A 21804-nucleotide genomic window follows, 5' to 3' on the forward strand; every position below is an offset into this window, starting at 1 on the left:
AGCTGTCGCCATCAAATGAATTACTAATGGGAGCAAGTTACCTAAAGCAGAACCTCCATAGACTGGATCCTTATCCGGACTGGCCTTACAAGCCAAATTGGGTGGTGCCACCTACCTGTTAGTCACGTGGCATCACCAATGACATCACATGATTGGCAGGCAGGCAGCAACCACCCAGCTCTCAAAATGTGTCAGGTTTCCAAGTACCCAACAGCTGGCTGGGAACCTGTTGCAGCTTCAAAGCTGCTTTGCCCTGGCAGCCACCTCCATTCTCCTTTAAAGGTGGGGTGGCAGCTCCTTTGAGGTTTTTTGCAAAGGACTTTCAGATGAAACCCCCACCCCTGTTTCAGCCTCTGAGGGAAATGGCTGGAAGTTCCCTACCATTACCTAAAAAAGGATCCCCTCCCAGGCCCACAGATGATCTTTGGAGGCCCTGCTTTGTCTGCACCCACAAAGGTGTCACAGACAGCTGCTGGGGAGAGGGCCTTTGGGTGGTGACACCCCAGTTGGTGAATGCTCTCACTTGAGAGGCTCGCCTGGCCTGCCTGCCTCTGCAGCCTTTTTGGTGCCAAGTGAAAACCTTTTTATTTTTATCTAAAATCTGTTTATTTAATTTCTAAGCTGTATTGCATTGTTTATTTCACAATTTTATTGTTACTGTAAACCACCCAGAGAATTTTGTCATCAGGAGGCATATAAATATTGTTAATAAATAGCCAGAATAACAACAAAGGTTAAGAGGAGAGAGCAGCGGATTCATACCTTGATTTCGTTTATGATCTGTGAGGGGAATGCAGCCTGATGCTGACAGTCTGGAGAGCACCCCTTCTTCTTCTGCACAGCTTCACTAGTACTAGGCAGAGAAAGCGCCTGTGTTTTCAGCATGCGGCTGAACGTGGCCTTCACTTCTCTCTTAATCAAGGCTGTAAAAGGAACCAAAACATACACTCGCTTCACACCCTGGACACTGAAAACCAGACACTCATTACATAATACAGAGCCACCTCCCTGCATCAGCCTTATGGGGTTCCTCCTTTAATATCAGCATTCAGATGGCAGTTCACCTCTGCAAAGTTCAAGCTGCATAATCTGAACAAGAGAGGGCAGCCTTTCTGGAGTAATCTGTCAGGGGCTGGCAGGCAGCAAAACAGGGCCACTTGTTTCAGTTGTTTCTATTACCCGCTTCTCATTCACTTCCCTGCCAGCAGGCTGCCAGCGAGAGACTGATCCCTCTCGCAAGAGTTCTGAATCGGGCCTGGAAACACCCATGGAGCCAATGAAGTGGTTTCAATGAAGTGCAGTAACATGCTCCCCACCCCCAGCTCCAGTTAGCATCCTTGCTGCCACACTTTGAACAAGTTTCCAGACGCTTTTTAGAGGCAGCCCCATGTAGAGTGTGTTGCAGTAGCTCATATGCGATGTATCTAAAGCAGTGTTTCCCAATTGGTGGTCTGTAGACCTTCAGTCGCATGCTGATGCCCACCCAGGGGGTCTGTGGCATGTAGCCATCAGCTATGTGGGGCATCTCACTGGGGGGGATGCATTCACACAGGTCACATGACTCATGCAGGAGTATGGCCAGAAGATGCACATCCCAGTTTTGTGCTGGGACACGTTGGAGGGTATGGTAGCACTTTTCAAGCAACAAAACATTTTCAAAAGTAGGGGGTCCATGGCTTGGCTTTTGAAAAACGAGGTCCAAAGTACTTAAGATAACTGGGAACCATAGATCTGCCTCTTTCAGAAACAGACGCCGTTGGCACACCCGCTTATCCTGGGAAAAGGTCTTTTTCGCCACAGCCACCAAATGGCACACAGGGGTTAAGCACATAGAAACAGTGGAAAAGCCTACCTGTGATGTTGGTGGTGAGCCAAGTGCAGGCCTTCTCGGTAGCTAGCCCCACCGCAATATTTGCTGCACAGCTCAAAACCTTGGGTGGAAGAGCAGGTGAGATTTATAGTTATTTCTACTGATTACATTCAAGGCTGTGAATACACTATCAACAACAGTCACAACAAATCAATACAAAGCTGCAGCAAGCACAAGAAATCAGATGGAAAATTAGCCTCGAATGAAAATTGAGGGACTGATTTTGGTTTCTCACCATCCTGCTGAAATGATAAATGGGGATTGGCTTTGGCTCCTCCAACTGCTGCTAAAATGTTGATTAAGAGGAATATAAAGCAACTGTTCCTTGAATGGCACAATATGGCAATTGGAACATTTTTTTTTTGTAGCTGGAAAAAATGCAGAGAAGTATTACTTGGGCCTTAAGAGCGAGGAACTGTCACACCTCCTTTTAACGTGACCGACTGAATGAGGATGCTGAGATTTTAGAAACAGCTTTAATGTTTCAAATGCTTGCTTGTTTTAGCAAAAAGGCCTGGCTATTTTAGATGATCACGAGGTTCAGAAGTTTTTGGCTTCTGGCCATTTTTAAGTCACCGTGTCAAAAAAAAAAAAAAAAAAAAGCACAATTTTCCAATGTAGAAAAAGCAAAAAGAAAGCATCAGAAAAAAAGGACAAGTATCCTAAAATATACATACTGCTGCAGATGTCTCTTCTGGCAGCAAGATTTTCACAGCCTCAGGGGCCTTCTTCCTGCAAAATCTGTAGATGTACATAGGCATTATAAAAAGCACCGCCTGAAACATTATATGTAAGACATGATATTAGAAAATCTGTATTTTTAGTCCCCCCAGGGATGCAGCCCAAATATGAATTCAAATGGATTCAAATTGCTGGGAGTAACTGAAAGCAGAACAGTTTCCTACTCAGCTCCCTCTAAAGTTGGGTACCTACACCTGAAAGCCAGAGGGGAAACTGAACCAATCTGCCAGTTGGCTGATACCAAGGTGAGAACTGAAGTGACCACATACTGGGCGCAGTCTCAATGTGACAGCCCAAGACAGCAGCATGACCACAAGGGAAGATCTATCATGTCACCCAGCTGTTGTTCCTTACTCTTTGCCTTGAGTAAGAGCCTGTGCACCTTCTTCATACAGCTGAGAGCACACTTCATCCAGCAGTTTGTCGTAATTGCCGACTTCCGCCTTCACTTTGTCCTGTAACATGACTTTGGCTCTTTTCACCAGCTCTGCTACCAGAGTTGCCCTGCAAAAGCCAATAGTAATAGCACAATAATTAAAAAAACAACAACCAAAATATATCCTGAGAAATTACAGGTTCAGAATTTACATCCTGAATCAGGTTTGCAGGAAAGCCTTCTATTAATGGTTTGGATACCATGGGAAACTATGGTTTAACACGCGTCTGCTGTGAACCTAGGTGCATGAGAGAGAGACACTCTTGAGCTTCTCACTGCCAATCCAAAAAAACAGGGCTTGTTGACCTAGAAACATAATGGTGTGTGTGCCAATCTTAACATTTCCCTGTTGTTTATTACTGTAGGTCATGGCATAACTCTATATAAAATATAAGTGAGACCATGTGGATAAAGCTACAATATAAGCAGGCAGCAATCACACATGCACAACCTGATCAAAAGAGCCTAAAGAGTGTGTGTGTGTGTTACATTTGCCACAGAACTCACACTAAAAGTGAATTAAGAAGGGGAAGCATTACAAAACAGACAACAAATGAGAACAAACATAAAGGAGCTTAAAAGCAATGTACTGGAGATTTAAAAGAGTAGGAAAATAAAAGTGTCTTTGCCAGGCACCAAAATGACACACAGAGAGGAGCCAAGCAAGCTTCTGTAGTGAGTGAGCACAAAGGCTTAGCACTTACATTTAATAATAAAACCAGTTGATGATCTCACTCAATATTTCTCACATTTCACAATTCACCATCACCATTTGCTCTACTGACAAATTTCACAACAGCAATATAAGGGATGCACAAGACTAAGAGCTGTATCAGTAAAACCCACAGGCATGTCCTTGCATCATTTAAAAGCTGCCTGCTTATATGATTAATACAAGGGGAAAAAGATCTTTTGGCGTAAATTCTCCCCACCAGACCATTTATGAAGTCCATCAGGTTACAGGTGCCTTTCCTGCCCTTACTTGATGTGCTTGACACAGTTGGATCCAATTCTCTCTGCCACAAATTCTACAGTTCTCCGCAGAGATGGGGGCTGATTGTGGAAGAAGGCTTGTTCCAGCTCTGCCTGTTAAAAACAGGAAGAACAAGAATCCTAAGGAAACCAAAGCATTCTACATGAAGCATTGCCCCCCCCCAACATGAGCCATTCCTAAAGTATATCTGAATGCTTTGATTGTTTATTCTTTGATTGGCATTTTTTTTAATTTAAGGGTGGTATCCAACTAAATTTTATTCAGGGCAGACCCACTGAAATGAGTGGGCATAATCAATCAATTTCAGTGGGTCACCTCTGAGTAAAAGTTAGTTGAATGCCACTACCCTTGAAACAAAACATCAAAAACCTGCCTTCCAAATAATGTCCCATAAATGGGGAGCAAGGAACAAGAGACAAATATAAAAAGCAAGTTGAGTTTTCAATCGACTGGCCTGCCCCCAAAATAAAGACTTTTTAATGCTTGCATATGCTTTATTTCATGAAAATTATATACTGCTTGATTGTAAAAAACAAACAAACAAACCCACCCACCAAAACAGTTTTTTCAGCATTTTATAAGCTTGGCAGCAAATTCAGGTTTTTCCTAACTCTGTTCTCTAATTCCCTTTCCCATTTCTTTATTTAGCTAGGGGTCAATTACCTCTTGCATGCTTGCAATTCACACAAAAGTAGTGGCATAGGGTATATGGCTACTTATTGCACAGCTCCACTAAAAAAATAAAATATCAAAGTGCAAGTTGAGAAATTACTCCTTGAAAAAATCCAGCCTTCCCCAACCTGCTGCCTTACAGATCTTGCTGGACTCCAGCTCTAATCATCCCAAGCCAACAAGACCAATGGTCAAGGATGATGGGAGTGGCAGTCCCAAAACACCTCTCACCTGAAGCTTCTGCTGTGTGATGGGAGGCTTTGGAACCAAGGTCTCAGCAGCAGTCGGAGTTATTTTCCTTACATAACCACCATTCTTTCCTCCGCTTCCCAACACAAAAGACGACAGCAGTTTCCTCAACTCACCTAGAGCAGAAGGATACGCGGATTACAAGACGGCACACGTAGATATCTGAACACTCTGGTTTTTAAAATTCAATCTGATTGACAATTTTAAAATTTAGGGGTGGTATCCAACTAACTTTTATTCGGGTCAGACACAACGAAATGAGTGAAATATAATTAAATCCAGGAGGAGTTGGAGACAGAAAATTGCAGAGAAGTGTATGAGACTGAACACTGGAAGAAAAAGCAGCCATGATCCCAACCACACTTGAGTAGGAACTCAGAATCATAAGCAGTTCAGGATGTTATTCACGGTGAATGGAAAAGCAAGGACAAATCACCAAATAGTATTTCCACAGGTCACAACCCCCTAATCTGTGGGCCCAGTTTAAGTGCCATACTGAAACACACAAAAAACCTTTTAACAGATAATTGTAACTCAATTTTGGAGTAGGAAGCTCAACGTTTTATCCCTAGATGCTCTTTCCAGTGCCAGGCAAAGGAGAGATTCCAGATTTCTCAAGCAGCATATTGTTTCTGACACAAGACATACAGTGGTACCTCGGGTTACATACGCTTCAGGTTACAGACTCTGCTAACCAAGAAATAGTACCTCGGGTTAAGAACTTTGCTTCAGGATGAGAACAGAAATTGTGTTCCGGTGGTGCAGCAGCAGCAGCAGCAGGAGGCCCCATTAGCTAAAGTGGTGCTTCAGGTTAAGAACAGTTTCAGGTTAAAACGGACCTCCGAAACAAATTAAGTACTTAACCAGAGGTACCACTGTACTTTGAGAAATCACTTACCAAGATATGGACAGCAGGTATAAAGTAACTGCTGATCCACCACAGGCACAGAATCCTAAGGGGAAAAGAACAAACAACAGATTGATTCCTTTCAGAAGCATTAGATAAGTGCACAGAAGTCCACAGACTTCTCTTTATTCTTCAGGTCACTCTTAGGCTTCGCGTGTCTTAAACAAATAACATTACAGTTGCTCTCTTTCAAACACACCCGCCGACACTCATCTACGTAAGTTTACCAGAGCTTGAACAGTTGCTGCAGAGTCTGTTGCCAGTTCTTCTGATCTCACTTCGCCCGCAAAGAACAGATTCCCTGGGACAGTAGGCACCTGGAAGACAAGCCCCAAATAGTTAATTCTCCAAGGAGGGCAGAGCTAAGCAAAAATTCAGCTTCACATACAGGAGTGGATGAATGCTTACATGGGTGAAACACTTAAAAGGCTTAAGGAAAGTACAGTAAGGAAAGTTTTACTTGACGATTTCTACAGGGCTTGTGAAGTTTTTTCAAAGGTACAATGTTTGTTACAAACACTCATCCGTACATGAAAAAGCCATCCCAAAATGGCAAGGATCAGCAGCTTGTTCAGGAAACACATCTCTTTATTTTCAGAAATCAGCAGGTATCTGTAACAAAAGGTTACAGAATAGAGAACAATAAACTTCAAAGGTTTTATCAGTTTTACCACCTCTGCATTTCCCCCTTTTGCAAGTTTCTTTTGCTGTGCTCTCTCATTTCCCTTGCATATTAAAACTCTGGCCCCATTTGTGCCCCGCAGGAAACCCGTAAACAAGACATGCACTAGTGCAAGCTACTACATTGTTCCTATTTCCCTCCATTATTCATGAAGCCAGGGCGTAGCATACAAAAAACCTTGGCTTACCGTGATATGTGAACCAATGTGTGTGGTTTGTTTCTCCCATGGTAAGAGCCATGACTCATGGTTTGTTACTCCTGGCTCCATGAACAAAGGAACAAAATGGGAGCAATTCAGAAGAATGTACTAGCGTGCTGCTCGTTCACTGTAAGCTATGGTTTATGGTTAACTGTACAACACAACTACCATTTGAAATGCACTACTGGAAAAAATTGACTTTCAACTTCTTCATTTGTTTCTGCAAATATTGAGATGTAATGGAAGGATGTGAACATTTGCAGCTAGAGGAATATGATATATATCAAGTCATCAGCGGAGCGTTCCTATACTGTGGTAATTACATATTTAACTCTGTGCTATAAATTTCTTGGTATATACTGTAAAAGAAAGCTTTAAGTAGTTTCCGTAGACCCAGAAATTGTTCATGAGTACAATAAAAGCTTTACTAAGAAGCCAATGTCCTACCCTCACAAGAATTTAGGTCCTTGATGCAGATCTCAATTAAGATGCAAATATTTCTTTCCAACCTCTTACCTGTACAGCTGCAAGAGGAGAGCAAATATCTTCCCATAGTAGTCCAGAAATGGGGCGATATGATCCATAAGGGAAAGGAACTCTACAACCCAAGGTACAGTCAAGACCGTGCATCGTTTCTGTATTGATTGCCTAAGCAGCTTCAATATATCCAGCACAGGATGGGTCTTAAGGGAAAACATTAGGAAAATGTTAACTTTCAGCATTACTTACTATCATGGGCAACCACCAGAGTGTTTGATGATGAACCACCAAAAAGTAGGAAAGGCAAATAAACATATCCAACTCCTCTTTCATTTCTGTCCCTATTTCCCTCTATCGGGTTCTCTTTCCTCCACCACTAAGAGGAAAACTCTTTCCTTGGCTAATTTGTGTGAACAGAACACGCTCCTCTTGCAGAGATGGAGGTAAGCCTTGAGCACACAAGCACCTGGGCTTATTATTCAGGTCTTGTTGCATCTTCCTTTGTATACTTTTTAATTTGGCAAAGAAAGGGGGGTGTTTTTAGCTAACATCACTCAGAGCAGCTAGTTAAGTTCTGAGCTCAAAAAACAGTTTTTGTGGGGAAGTGGGGCAGGGAAGACAGAAAGACACAAGCGTGCAATCAGTTTCACATATCAAGGAAAGGTATCAGAGCAGTATCTCAGAGAGACCCAATATATTTTGGATATGAAGCCTATTCAAATCCAGCAATCTCAAGTCACTCATCTGGCTAAACTGTATTTCAAATGGTTGTACCCTGCCCTATGACCCTGGAGTGAAAGGCAGGTAATAAATTGAAGTAAGCACCCCTCGCGCTTTCCACATTCAGCCGGCACACTGACAAACCACACAGCACAATCTGATGTCAAGAGAGCCAGTGCAGTTTAGCAACAAGAGCGTTGGACTTCAATGTGAGCGGGTGGGGAGGCATGAATCTAGTAAACAATATAACTGCAAATAATGGTCCATGGAGACTATTCCAGAGGAGTAGTTTGTACAATGTACTGAATTAGTTATTGACATTATGGGTTACTTGTTTGGAGCATCCCTGTAGCAGAGGTTTACATCAAAAAGGATGCTTTCTGCAAACGGGCAAGCTTCTGATGCAACTGTGTTCACCAATAAATGAAACACTTCCCCTTCCTTCCATATCAAGAGTGTCGTTAATTCATATGGCTGTACCGCATGAGTAACTCAATCTTCCCTCAGTTTATAGCAGCAACACAAGCAGCATCATTGAAACAATAATAGTGCACAGCAGGGGGAACCTGCAGCCCTCTAGATGTTGTTGAACAGCTCTCAGCATCCTCTCAGCCTCACAGGAGCTGTGACTCCCCAACATCTGCAGGACCACAGGACCCATCCATCCCCATACTGGAGGTTGCTTAACTAGGAAAGGAGTTAAAACAGCAAGTATCTACCACCTCAGGAGGAGCCCAGAGGCTCATCTAATGAAATGCCTGCACATCTCTCTGATAATAACAAAACTAAATACTTCTGTTAGGTAAATGTGGCTGGTTACGCACTTGGTTTCTTAACATCACTGCAGATTCTAGCAAGTCTCCAGTCACTGGTTCCGATGTGTGATAAGGCAGGAAGACAAGGAAACCAAAAAACTTTGCCAGAAGTCGGAGGCTCATGAGGACAGCAGCAAAACGCTTCTTTTCATCCTGCAGTGGAAAGAAAAGCCAGACATATTATAGCCACAGATAACAGCAGCAATGCCTAACGTTTTGAATGCTCACAACAAACCTATAAGTTAAATCTTATGTTCCCACTTTGGTGGTTCATTTATTATTATATTTTGTGGGGTGTGCAGCAAGGACAGGACTATCCAAATCAGAGACAAATCAGCATGGTGGTAGCAGTCGCAGGTCTACCTAGGACAACTGGGGCTCATCAGAGAACGCTACTGTCTTCTATATACTTGCACCGTGTTGGAGAAGGAGTGGGATGGGGCTAACACTGCAGCTACCACCCAGGCTTTCTACTGTTGCCCCACCACTTGGACCGGGGGGGGGGTTGGAGGAGCAATGATGGAGGAATTGAGGCAGGGGGGACATCACAGGCGAGAAAGACCGTGTGAAGGACAGACACCTCTTTTCAGAAAGGACAATGCAGGACAGAAGGGAGGAGCAACAAAAAGAGAAGTAAAGGAGACCCACACTAGAACAGCAACATGTTATTAAAGACAAATAGACAAAGAAAGACAAACAATGAAGGCCCCAAACCAACCATGAAACCAATAGAGACAGAAAGGTGGGGGGGGGGGGAGAGAGAGAGCCACGAGCCAAATTCTTCCTTTCCAAGCAGTAGGAGAGATCATAACCCACATGGACACCTCTGAAGCTCAACTGTGAATGGCTGTTTCTATGCAATACACACCTGTTCATCCATTGCTTCTCCATCACTGGGTTCATGTTCCACCAAGGCAAGGCCATCCAGCTCAAGTATTTGCAGGCTCAGGCTGTCCATAAGGTGCTGATTAAATTGATAACTTAACCAAAAAAAAGATAATGAGCTCTTTAGGAGAACAACTTAATTTCAGCAAAGAGTGTAATCTCTTAAGCGACCACAGCAGCATTTGAGAATGGTTACTACAACGCAAGTTTAAAATCTGATTAATTCCTACCAAACCCCTCACGTGCTGGTAGTCAGCACTGCTGCAAACACTGCCAAACACTCCTTGGTGAAGCCCGCATAATGTCATTCTAGCACCAGGCAAAGACCTTATTCTTTTCCAAAGCCTTTTCATCTAAACCGTTTTCTTTCTGCAATGATCTTATGCTCATATGTTTAGGTTATGAATCCAGCTAGTAAACAATGTATGCTTTACTGTGAACGTGCTGATTTCAACTGCTTTGTCCCTCCTTGCTAACACAATCCCTGGCTTAGCATGATGTCCAGACACGGTTTGCTTCGCTCCAAAGAAACCAAGAACACGAAATCAATATTATCATAAACTAACCATGGTTTACTGTGACACTGAACAAGGCCATTGCATTATTTCATTTAGAAAACCCAGCCACCACCATACAGTCAGGGTCACTCACCCAGACACATCCTAGATAGAAATAGCAATAAGTATCTAACCTTCCTGCACTGAGGATGAAGTCCCTGAAGAACTGCTGGCATCCAGGGAAGGAGGGAGGTGGGCAAGGCCCTCGGATGCTCTGAGGGACAAGGAATCTCTCTTGCAGCCTTTTCAAGCGGCTCAGATTATCAGAACCCAGCATGTTAAGGACATCCTGGTCTGGGGTGTCTCCCCAACTTGTACCACCACCAACTGGACCTTTACACATCTGTGGCATAGAGGAGGGAGCGGGGAGAAAAGAGAGGTTAAATTTGTGAGTGTGCTAACTTTAACTCTGTGATCTGATTGTGAATACAAGCAGTCTCTACAGCCCAAACCATAGACTGTTAGGTGGATGTACCTCAGACTAACTGAGGAAATTAGATTATGAATTAATTATGCATTCAATGAACAAGTATTTTCACCTATTAGATATGAACTGAAGAAAAGTTTTACTTGCAAAATATACTCTTTTTTTCCTTATGGGAAGCAAGCGTTTCTTTACCTGAAGAAGCTGCTTCTGAAAGAGCCTGGCAAAATGGCTGTAGTTGCAAGCAGCAGAGAGGTGAGCCATCATGACCCTGTGAAACCAGAAACAAATTAATAGTGCTACAAAGAAAAATAAGGAAAAAATTATTCTCTATGCGGATATATAGAAGACAGCAAATGTCTGGGGGACTTAAATGTTTTAAAAGTAATTATGAAAATACTATTCTGAAAAAGTTCTATGTGAACTGAGAATTCTCCCCTTTGTGAAACTAAGTAGCTTACTGTAGAATTAGTTTTTGTTGCTAAATTGGGTTGCAAAATGTTCATTACCAGTAATACTCTCTTGTAACTCTTGTCTTTCAGAATTAAATGCAACCTGTGTGTTGGCACTCAAAGACATTTGCATCTTCAACTTATCTTGGAATGTTTACCCCTCTTTTGGTGGGGGGGGGAGAGAGAAAGGGTGGTAATTAAATTACAGTCTTTGAGACCCCATTATATCAAAACAAATAAATAATTTTTTTATTTAGTGTAAGAACTAAAACAAAAATTTAAACTGAGGTTTTCTTTTGTCCAAAGTAATGATTGCAAGTTTATTAGGTAACAGTGGTGTCATGGTCTTAGGACCAAATGCAAGTCAGTTTTGCAACATGTCCCAGCATACCACTGGATCTAATCCATAATATTGAACCAAGTATATCATCAGAGGCAATTTCCAGCTGTTGCAAACTGTGCTTTAAAAACAATCCTCCCGATGGAACGTGGTGAACAGCTGCTCAGTGGAGGACCACACTAGACATCGGCAACGAGCAGCACTCTTTATCAAGTCTTGTTAAATTTACAGACCAAAGATTCCTACCTGATCCTGTCTCCCAGACACTTCTCAAAGTCCCAGCCTGTTTTTTCACAGTTGTCTTCCCATTCACGCAGCAACTCGTAGAAAATATCTCTATTGAGCAAGGCAAACATGTTAGCTTCAAAATCTAAAATCATAGTCATCAGGTGTACTATCAGCATACAAAAATGGGGCCATGTTATTCTGCTTATGCACAAGCACCACAGTTCTGACAAAGCTTTGGGTGGAATTCAATGTCGCATGAAGTTGACTGTTCTGTCTGCACAAGAATTTTTGCTTGTCAAACAGAACCATCTTCCCTCTCCTCCTGCTGCCTGCTGTTCTAGGGGTCCCTCCCAAGCAGACTTAGGAAGATCACTTGAAGGGGGGGGTGTGAGAGAGAGAGAGGCAGGAAAGGATCCTTTGTGCAACCAGGACTGGCTTCTGCTAGCAGAACAAATTAGTTGAATTTGACCATTCCTACAAGACACATTCCCTTTGACCATTCCTACAAGACACATTTTCATTCCAAAGCCGACAATTGACAAATATCCCCCTAGTTAAAGAACGGTTCGAGAATAAAGACCAAAGAACATAGCAGGCACACCTACAGCTGACCCTTAGATAGGTCTACTCAGAAGTAAGTCCCACTGAGTTCACTGAGGCTTAATCCCAGGCAAGTGGGCTTAGGCTTGCAGCCTTAAGCTGCTATCTTAAAAGCACAAATACTCAGTAGAAAACTCCATTTAAATAAATTCAAACAACACATTGTATGGAAAGTACTTTAAACAGAAGGTGGGCATAGGGAGAGCAGAGGAGGCCATATCTTCTACTACTTTTGACCTGAGAAAGCCAAATGAGTTTGCTCCAGCTGCAGGGAACCCCTGTCTTGCCAATTTCTGCATTTCTGAACTGCATTAATCAGCCTTGTATTTAACAATTTCCCAGGAATCCCATACAGGTGGGTAAGCTGGCCAACTTCCTCCACAGCTAGCATGGAAACCAAGTGGGCTAGACAGAGTACTGCAGATATTGTTCACTGGGTAGAAGGTGCATTTATTATTTTTTATTACTCTCTTTTTCTACGCCACTAGCTTCTTAGCAGGCTAGTAAGAAGTTCTGCTGATAAATGTGTTTTGTGGGCTTATTCAAAAGGCTGACATTAACATCCAGACACTTGTTCCTGGTTTCATAAAACATAATTTATAAAGCTTGGGAGGAAATGTCCAAACCAGGCTTGTGGCTTTGGATAACTGATATAGAGTCTTGACAGCTACTCTATTCTCTGATGCACGTTCAATAAACTAAAACAACTGACAAATTGTACATTTTGGCAAAATCCCATGATAAAAAACAGAGGATACCTTTGTTTCTTAAACACATGAAATGCCTTATCACTGGAAAAGTTAGACCGGTTGTCAGTTTCTGGCTGAAAGGAAACTGACTGTATGCTTGAAGGCAGCAGCAGGGAGACCTGTTCAATATACAAAATAATGTGTAAGTGTAATGCATTCCTCCTAATTTATCATACTTTTCACCATAAACACAAACAAGGAGGTTGGAATTACAACTTGTTCTCCCTTCTGTCCGTTGCTACAGCTTTAAAGTCCCATGATCTTAATGGTGTAACATGTACTAACTTGCCGGTTTGCAATAGATCAACATTTTCTAACCCACCAAACGCTAGTCAATTTCATTATCTCACTCTGGTTTTTGTTTTGGTCACAGTGCTAGATATAGTATTTTCACTCCTCATTTAATTACAGCTGCAGAGGAAGCTTCTACATAATATATACCAAGAGAACTAATCTGTTTCTAGAAGAGGATGGAATACAGCAGATACCATAATAGTGGGGAGGACACTGAGTAAAAACAGTTTCAATAACTGTTGGGAGGACCTTGATTTCACACTGTTCTTCTAGAACATGCTTAGTTTTTACCTTTGCTGTGCTGTTTTCATAGACTGCCATAAGCCTCTCATGCAAGTCAGGGGAAAAGGATGTGATCCTGTCATTCTCAGCCAAGAGCTTCAGTGTTCCTTTCTCTAAATGTGATATAATTCTGCCAAGAAAAACAACAAAAAGAAGAGGAACACTCCACTATATTGTTTAGATGTGATCTTTCAGTTAAAGCCTATTCCACCGGATTCCTAATCTCTAATACCCATTGATAAAAGCCGACATATATACTAAAGTCATTAGAGAAGGAAGTTCCTGGATTTCTTTTAGTTTTGATGGCACTAGAAGCAAAAACACCATCTCCAAACACAACAGAAAATACCCTTCTATAGAAGTAGGGCAGCTGTTCAACTGGAACTATCTGTCAATTACCGTATTTTTTGCACCATAACACTCACTTTTTTCCTCCTAGAAAGTAAGGGGAAATGTCTGGGCGTGTTATGGAGCGAATGCCTATGGGTGGCGGGGGGGATCTGCTGCAGTCGTGAGCAGAGGATCCATGGTTCCCCTTCCTTCCCTCCTCTGTGGCTCGCTTTGAAACAGCAAAGCGGGAGAAGAGCCGCTGAGTGGGGAGGAGAGAGGGACAGAGAGCCTGCTTGCTTTAAAGGAGCAAAGTGGGAGAGGAGCTGCTTACACAAGTGTAAGCGGCTCCTGTCCGGTTGGCTCCTTTAAAGCAAGCAGGCTCTCTGTCCCTCTCTCCTCCCCACTCAGCTCGCTAAATAGCAGCAAAGTTTTTCAGCTCGCTAAGCCGGGGATGAGCGGGGAGGAGGGAGAAAAGCAGAGCCTGCTTGCTTTAAAGGAGCAAAGTGGGAGAGGAGAGGAGCCTTCTCCCCTTATACTCCTCTTCTTCATTATTAGCAGCATCCTTCTCCACACACCCCACGCGTGCTTCTTCTCCCCTTAAACCCCTCTCCTGCATTATTAGCAGCATCCTTTTCCACACACCCCATGCGTGCTCCTTGTCCCTTGAGTGCTTTTCCTTCCCTCCCCACTTAAAACGTGGTTACAAAGCATGGATCCACATGGATCCTCAGGATTTTTGCACTGGGTCACCCCAAATTCACCATCAGATCACATAGCACGTCCATGGCTACATCTTGCACCAAAAAAATCACACACCCACTGTTGCCTGGGGCCGCAGTGGTGCAAAAACGTGGTTACAAAGCATGGATCCACATGGATCTTCAGGATTTTTGCACTGAGCTACTCCAAACTCACTGTCAGATCACATGTCTGTGGCCACAGCATGAACCACAAAAATCATACATCCACTGTTTCGTTTAGAATATTTTTTTTCTTGTTTTCCTCCTCTAAAAACTACGTGCGTGTTATGGTCTGGTGTGTGTTATAGAGCGAAAAATACGGTAATAGATGACAGAACCCAAATTTTCAAACTTAAGGATATGTTAACAGTGTGCAATGTGATGCAAGATATTCCAACTTATTATAGCAATAAACCAAGCACTTCAGAGTGCAAGTATATGTACACTGATGAGAACAACCTAAGCCATTCAACTTACTGAAACTGATAATCCAAGACTTTCACAGCAAAATAAACACAGTTGTGTACACTTCGAAAGTGTTGCCTCTCTACTGCATCTGTAAACAAAACAAAACAAAAATTTAAATCATCAGACAGAAAGCTGCAAGTAATCCCTGTGGTGGAAGAACTGGTTCTCTGCAATAACTCCCCCCACCCAAAAAAAAAACCACAGGCAGATCAGCCACTGGTCACCAACAGATCACAAAATCCCTGCCTTTATTACTTCTCATTCATCTCAAATACCAGAAGAACATCAAACATCAATTAGGTTGTGTCAATTTATCAGCCTGTTTTGGGGAGAAGTATCATAAAATTAAAGACTGTCCCAAACAATAAAATATGTCAAAAGTACATTATTCTTTATTCAAAGTTCAAGCTTAACTTGGGGTATTTTTTTTGCCGTGTGTGTGTGCGCACGCATAATCCACATTTTCATGAAGACACTTATAGACATATCTCAAGGGAGGAGCAGCTTCTTTCTTTCTTTTTTGAAACATTGACATCAAGAATTCTTGGCAGCAAGATCAAATACTGTAGTTTTACTACATTTCTGGATGTAAATTATCCACATACCCTGCAGTTTTACAGAGTAACCTGGGGGGGGGGGTAGTACCACTTAAGTGCACAATCATGATTGCTTATATATAGCATTGTATATAAATGTCTATGTATTTTAAGGTGATATGGGAAGAGGGTTACAAAATTGTATACTTTAGAACAATGGGGCAAATTTGTTCAGTACTGGAAGCATAAGAATAAATACCAAAATATAAGGGTAAAGTACTCCTAGACATTACAGTATGATAATGTCTTATGTGCATGTAGCTTGCATGATTTTAACCATACATATATACTCGAATCTAATGCACACCTCAATTTACAGAACCTTGAAACAAACAAAAAAAGTATTTGCTGGCGAATGTAAATGTGCCACTGAATCTAATGCGCACCTTAATTTTCACAACATACCGTATTTTTCGCTCCATAGGACGCACCGGACCATAGGAGGGGGAGAACAGGGGGGGAAAAAATTTTCTTGTTCTCCCCCTCTAAAACAAGGTGCGTTCAAGGTACATTCACCAGAGCTTGTGGGGCTGGCGGTGGGGGGAAGCGCTGCTTCCCCCCACCGCCAGCCTCAAAGATCCCTGAAGCCTTTGGAGCGCAGCGCCCCACTGCCCTGCAGAGGTTTGCGCACAGCCGTCCCCAAGCTAGAGCAGCGAGACGGAGCCCTCCGTCTCGCTGTTCTGGCTTGGGAACAGCCTTGCTAGCTTCTGCAGGACAGCGGGGTGAAGGCACCCCGCTGCCCTGGAGAGGCCGTGCGCGCAGCCATCCCCAAGCTAGAGCAGCAAGCTTAGACATTCACGGAGCCCTCCGTCTCGCTGTTCTGGCTTGGGAACAGCCTTGCTAGCTTCTGCAGGACAGCGGGGTGAAGGCACCCCGCTGCCCTGGAGAGGCTGTGCGCGCAGCCGTCCCCAAGCTAGAGCAGCGAGACGGAGCCCTCCGTCTCGCTGTTCTGGCTTGGGAACAGCCTTGCTAACTTCTGCAGGACAGCGGGGTGAAGGCACCCCGCTGCCCTGGAGAGGCCGTGCATGCAGCCATCCCCAAGCTAGAGCAGCAAGCTTAGACATTCACGGAGCCCTCCATCTCGCTGTTCTGGCTTGGGAACAGCCTTGCTAGCTTCTGCAGGACAGCGGGGTGAAAGCACCCCGCTGCCCTGCAGAGGTTTGCACGCAGCCGTCCCCAAGCTAGAGCAGCGAGACGGAGCGCTCCGCAGTGCTCAGTCTTCCTGTTCTGGCTTTGGGCTTAGCGGCGCAGCCTGCATTCGCTCTATAGGACGCACACACATTTCCCCTTAATTTTTGGAGGGGAAAATGTGCGTCCTATAGAACGAAAAATACGGTAATTTGGCCAAAAAAGGTGCGCATTGGATTCCAGTAAATATGGTAGTTGAAATCCCACAAGTGAAATGTAGAGCCAGTACACATAGAGGGCCTTGCTTCCCAAGCATGGCAGAGATATTTGAAGCTCTTTTTGCACCAGGAAAATCCAGCACCAAAACAGTTTTTATGCTCTCTGTGCACTAGGTTTGGAATGCTCCTGTGAGATCTCGCAGGAACTTGGAAAAAGCACCCTGGGGCTTCTGAAGGCGGCACAAGGAGATGGCCTTGCTGGGGAGCAAAGCAGAGCACTGGGGAAACCCAGTGCAAAAAGAGCTCACTGCTTTGCTGGAGTGGGGCAAGGCCCTCTCCAAACATTGGTTCCAGATGCTCGAAAAGGGCCAGTTTCAAAGATTTGAGTATCCGGGTTTCTGCGTATACAGGAAACCCTTGGAACCAAATCCCTGCATAAGATGTGACCTTATCATATTTTTAAAAAATGGATATAAATGGAAACCTCACAATTTTATTTGCTTTATATACACATAAAGTACTGTATACAGTGGTACCTCGGGTTACATACGCTTCAGGTTACATACGCTTCAGGTTACAGACTCCGCTAACCCAGAAATATTGCCTCAGGTTAAGAACTTTGCTTCAGGATGCGAACAGAAATTGCGTGGTGGCAGCACGGCAGCAGCGGGAGGCCCCATTAGCTAAAGGGGTGCTTCAGGTTAAGAACAGTTTCAGGTTAAGAACGGACCTCCAGAACGAATTAAGTACTTAACCTGAGGTACCACTGTACAGTGATCCATGTGTGATTGACTGAATTGTTATATCCTTAATTTTGAGCCGCTGGTACTCTGTGGAATTTCTATTACATTTTTTTAATTCATTTTACATTTAAAATTCATTAAATGAATGAATATATTTAATGTATACCCTCCTCTAACTCTGTTTAGCAGGTGGTACAATCTGTATTTTGTTAATAGCCAAAAATCTTTATCCAATCTAAGTCCCAACCTTTATACTCTCCATTGAAACTCAGGTCATTCTCTCCATCTTCTAAAGAGGAAGTTCCCTTGGATGTTAGCAACTGGAACACAAAAAAGATCTCCAAGAAGATATTTGGCACAAGGTTTTCTGCAAAGAAAGTAAAGGAACAGGAAAACATGCAAAAGGACCTTTGGTTTGTACTTGTACCCTGAATGATAGGACTAATCACATTAATTTTTAAAACCTGAACTATATAAGATGCATTTTTAAAGGAAGATAAAAATATCTGCAACTAAAAAAAATCATCTGGATGTAAGCAAAAAAGTGCTTAAATACATAGGATTTTTTTTTAAAAGGATATAGAATTCATTGCTTTCCTTTGTACAACTCCCAAAACATTAAAATTATTTATCAGGGTTGGGAATTTTGTCATAAATTCTATGAAAGGTCAAAAATTGCCATTTGTCATACAATAGGAAAATCCAAGCCACGATATATTTGCGAAGTCATGGCTCATTTAAAATTTCATTACTACTAAAAAAATTAATTTGAGGACATTTCTATGGGTCGCCATTCTTAGCATCCTCCCAAATCAATATGGACTGAAAAGCATCCACTGCCATTTCTTCACCTGCTATGCAAAATGAATAAAGTTGAGCCAGCTGTTCCAGCTGTTTCCTGCAGGAAACCTTGTTGACATCGGCAGAGGTTACCAACTGGTTTTCAGAGGGAAGGCATGCATTCTGACTGACATTAGGTTTCATTGGTATGCCAGAATCCAGAGACAATCCTGTTGGTGTAGATGTGGGATGCAGCAACTTGGACCTGCAATTCAAAGGTATGAAATAAGAGTGGTAAGAGGAGACTGAAAAACTCCTACTCTGTTGTAGTATCCAGTGGGATTCTTTCAAACGCTCACCAATTCATCAAGAAAGCAATTTCTTCATTGAAACATAAAATGTTTCACAAATGCAATTTGCGGCATGTTAAAACAGTTAAAGATCCTTCAGCATTATGGATCAAATTCTAATCTTAACACAGCACTTGTAAGATTGAAGGGTATCAAGAATAAAATCATATTGACATGTGATTCTAGGAACATTGTTTGGCTTTAGCGTAGGATTTCTGAGCTAGTGAACCATGTTGCTGCAGAATGTGACAGAGAAAGCAACCATTTTTAATACAGTGGTACCTCGGGTTACATACGCTTCAGGTTACAGACTCCGCTAACCCAGAAATAGTACCTTGGGTTAAGAACTTGGCTTCAGGATGAGAACAGAAATCGTGCTGCGGCGGCGCGGTGGCAGCAGAAGGCCCCATTAGCTAAAGTGGTGCTTCAGGTTAAGAACAGTTTCAGGTTAAGAACGGACCTCCAGAACGAATTAAGTTCTTAACCCGAGGTACCACTGTATTGAAATTATAGCCCCTAGAAATATTACTTGTTTGTTCATTCATTCTTTATACCACATTGCTATTTCAGTGTGCAAAAGCAAATCAATACAGAAAGCATAATAAAATGTGGCATGTTCACAAAAAGACAATAAGGGCCATTCAGCTCTACTTCTCTAAGGCAATGTAAATCAACATTTCTCACATCACAGATGCTTCCCTTCACTAAGCACCCCATCACAGATTTCATAACGTACCGTTCCTTCTTCAGCATCTCTCTCTCCTCCTGAAGGCTACCCGAACTGGAAGACAGGGTCACTTCTTGAGAGATAACAAGGGCTTCAGGACTTGTTCCAGACTGAGACTGAAACGTTTGAGACTGGCCAACAGGAGTGGAAGTGAAGCACATCTTGGGCTTGGAGAAGGTTCGCTCAGCACTCACTGGAGTAGGGTTGATTCTTCTCGATGGTTTGGCTTTGCTGAAACGGGAAGTAAAACTGGATTAAGAGGATGAAAACACAACAGTGTATTATCCTTCTGCTCCAATCACCTGTGCGGAAGCCAGCTGATGACACATACTACTATGGTCCTGGATTCACTAACCAAGGGCTCATCCAGACTTCCTTTTGTGCTGCATTTCCAGGCATAGGTCTAAGCTTTAAAGCTCCGTGGCCAAGCAGTATTTTTTGTTTATTTGTTCCAGTGTTTTCCTCAGGAAAACCCAGATTTTAATGCTGGATCAAAGCAAACAACAGTGGAGCTTTCCAGAGATTGTCGTTTGCTCCTATTCAGCAGTAAAATGAAGGTTTTCACAGGGGAACCGCCTAGACAAAAAAACAAACAGCACTCAAGGCACAGAGCTTTAAAGCATAGACCTGTGCCTGGACAGAGTAGCACACATGGAAGTCTGAAGTGAGAAATCAAAGTATAAAACATGTAGTTTTACTAAGAAATAGTTCTGCTCCTTGTCCAACAGCAGGTTAAAAAGAGAGAAGCTGCTACCACAAGCTGCTATATTTCAGCCACAATATCTCTAGATATTGTCTGAGGTATTAAAATATCACAGAATACCTTGGTCAGAGTTCAGGCTTAAGAGTAATCAAACAAGCATATATCAACTTTAAGCATTATTTGGAGCATCTCAAGGCAAGGGAGGAGAACAGGACTTAAAACGATGGCATTTGGAAGGCAAACAGAAGCCAAGGAGTGAAAAGGGGCATTCCAGGCCCCAGCACTGGGAGGGAGGAGCATGCCCAACTAATCAAGTGGCCCCTGGGCTAGTGCTCCCCTCCAGAGCAAACCACTGAGACAGGAGCTGCCCACCTAGTGGGGTGGAACAGCATCAAAAGCCTCCCAGCTGGGGTGTCACGGCTGCTTACTGGGAAGAGAGAGGCCATGGCAAGGTCAGGGCTATGCATCCCTGTGTACCAGTGGATGCTCAGGATTGGCTCCATTAGTATGCCAGCACAGCCCTGAACTCACTGCCACCTCCTCCCCCAGAGCAAACAGCAGCAATGTTGCTGCCGGGAGGCTTACTGCTGTGGCTCTGCCCTCTGCCCACCTGGCAAGCTGCTCCTGCTCTGGGAGGGGCCATTTTTAGAAGTCGTACCTTCCTCCCATTTACTGATACAGAACGGTAAGCTGCAAAACTACTCTCTCAATAGATACCAGTGGGAATTGAGAAAGCTTCGCATCGAGACTTACTTTGCCATTCCAGCGGCACACATGAGCGGAAATTCCTCCAAGTCATTTAGGTTAAGCTGGTCAGGTGGGGAACTTGTAGAGACAGGGCTCACTTCACCTTGTTTCCTCTGCCTCAATGAACCCAGTGATGGACTGTCACCTTTTACTTCTTCGTTCAAGCCTCTGCCCGCGTCTTGTGCCACTGGCCGGCCAGAGGCACTTGCAGAGCCGCTGCCTTTTCTTCTGCCCCGCCTCGCTGGGGTAGCAACAAGGAAACTCCCTAAACTTATTTTCTGAGCAGAGCGCCTCTCGTTGCGAGAAAAAATGGGGCTTGAACCAAAACTCGTGCTGGTGCCAGAATCCGTATTTAGGCATTCGCTGAAGGAACCCAATAAGCTTGATCCCGTAATGACAGAAGATCCATGTGATTCCAAGGCAGAATTGCCGGTGATGGGAGTTGAATCAAAGAAAAGCTGCCCTCGACTACTGCCAGATCCTGCTATGCTACGAGACCTCCTTTCAGATCCCAGCCTTTGATTCCTGTAACTAGACGAACTTCCCAGGAGCTTGGAATTTGGTGCTTTAGCAGGAGTAGGTGGTCCATTGGTCAGTATCCGACTAGTCTGTTCCCTTAAATAATTCAGCAAAAAAGGCACAAAGTCTTTCTGAAGCAAGTTCAGGAGGGATAGCTTGGGGTGGACTTGGTTTTCCTA

General features: G+C 43.3%; 2 protein-coding genes across 3 annotated transcripts in view; one reads left to right on the forward strand and one right to left on the reverse strand.

The window, feature by feature from the left end:
• STARD9 (StAR related lipid transfer domain containing 9) overlaps window positions 1-18123 on the forward strand; it is a 146666-nt gene extending 128543 nt beyond the window's left edge. Inside the window, exons 22-23 of the transcript XR_013987215.1 lie at window positions 7275-7360; window positions 18072-18123. The gene's annotated coding sequence lies outside the window, so the exon portion shown is untranslated. The remainder of the gene's footprint in view (window positions 1-7274; window positions 7361-18071) is intronic.
• CDAN1 (codanin 1) overlaps window positions 1-21804 on the reverse strand; it is a 31344-nt gene that overhangs the window by 6196 nt on the left and 3344 nt on the right. For both annotated transcript variants that reach the window (XM_081008223.1, XM_081008224.1), the window contains exons 2-23: window positions 21113-21801; window positions 19666-19887; window positions 18651-18844; window positions 18047-18166; window positions 15124-15202; window positions 13586-13706; window positions 13010-13119; window positions 11670-11759; window positions 10827-10902; window positions 10342-10550; window positions 9634-9745; window positions 8775-8918; window positions 7267-7433; window positions 6400-6481; window positions 6097-6186; window positions 5861-5915; window positions 4945-5078; window positions 4030-4133; window positions 2966-3115; window positions 2548-2611; window positions 1853-1931; window positions 763-923 (exon numbers count right to left, since the gene is read on the reverse strand). In XM_081008223.1, coding sequence (XP_080864349.1) covers window positions 763-923; window positions 1853-1931; window positions 2548-2611; window positions 2966-3115; window positions 4030-4133; window positions 4945-5078; window positions 5861-5915; window positions 6097-6186; window positions 6400-6481; window positions 7267-7433; window positions 8775-8918; window positions 9634-9745; window positions 10342-10550; window positions 10827-10902; window positions 11670-11759; window positions 13010-13119; window positions 13586-13706; window positions 15124-15202; window positions 18047-18166; window positions 18651-18844; window positions 19666-19887; window positions 21113-21801 — 3252 coding nt within the window. The remainder of the gene's footprint in view (window positions 1-762; window positions 924-1852; window positions 1932-2547; window positions 2612-2965; window positions 3116-4029; window positions 4134-4944; window positions 5079-5860; window positions 5916-6096; window positions 6187-6399; window positions 6482-7266; window positions 7434-8774; window positions 8919-9633; window positions 9746-10341; window positions 10551-10826; window positions 10903-11669; window positions 11760-13009; window positions 13120-13585; window positions 13707-15123; window positions 15203-18046; window positions 18167-18650; window positions 18845-19665; window positions 19888-21112; window positions 21802-21804) is intronic.

The sequence above is a fragment of the Podarcis pityusensis genome (assembly GCF_964106645.2).
Source record: "Podarcis pityusensis genome assembly, chromosome: 1".
Lineage (NCBI taxonomy): Eukaryota > Metazoa > Chordata > Lepidosauria > Squamata > Lacertidae > Podarcis > Podarcis pityusensis.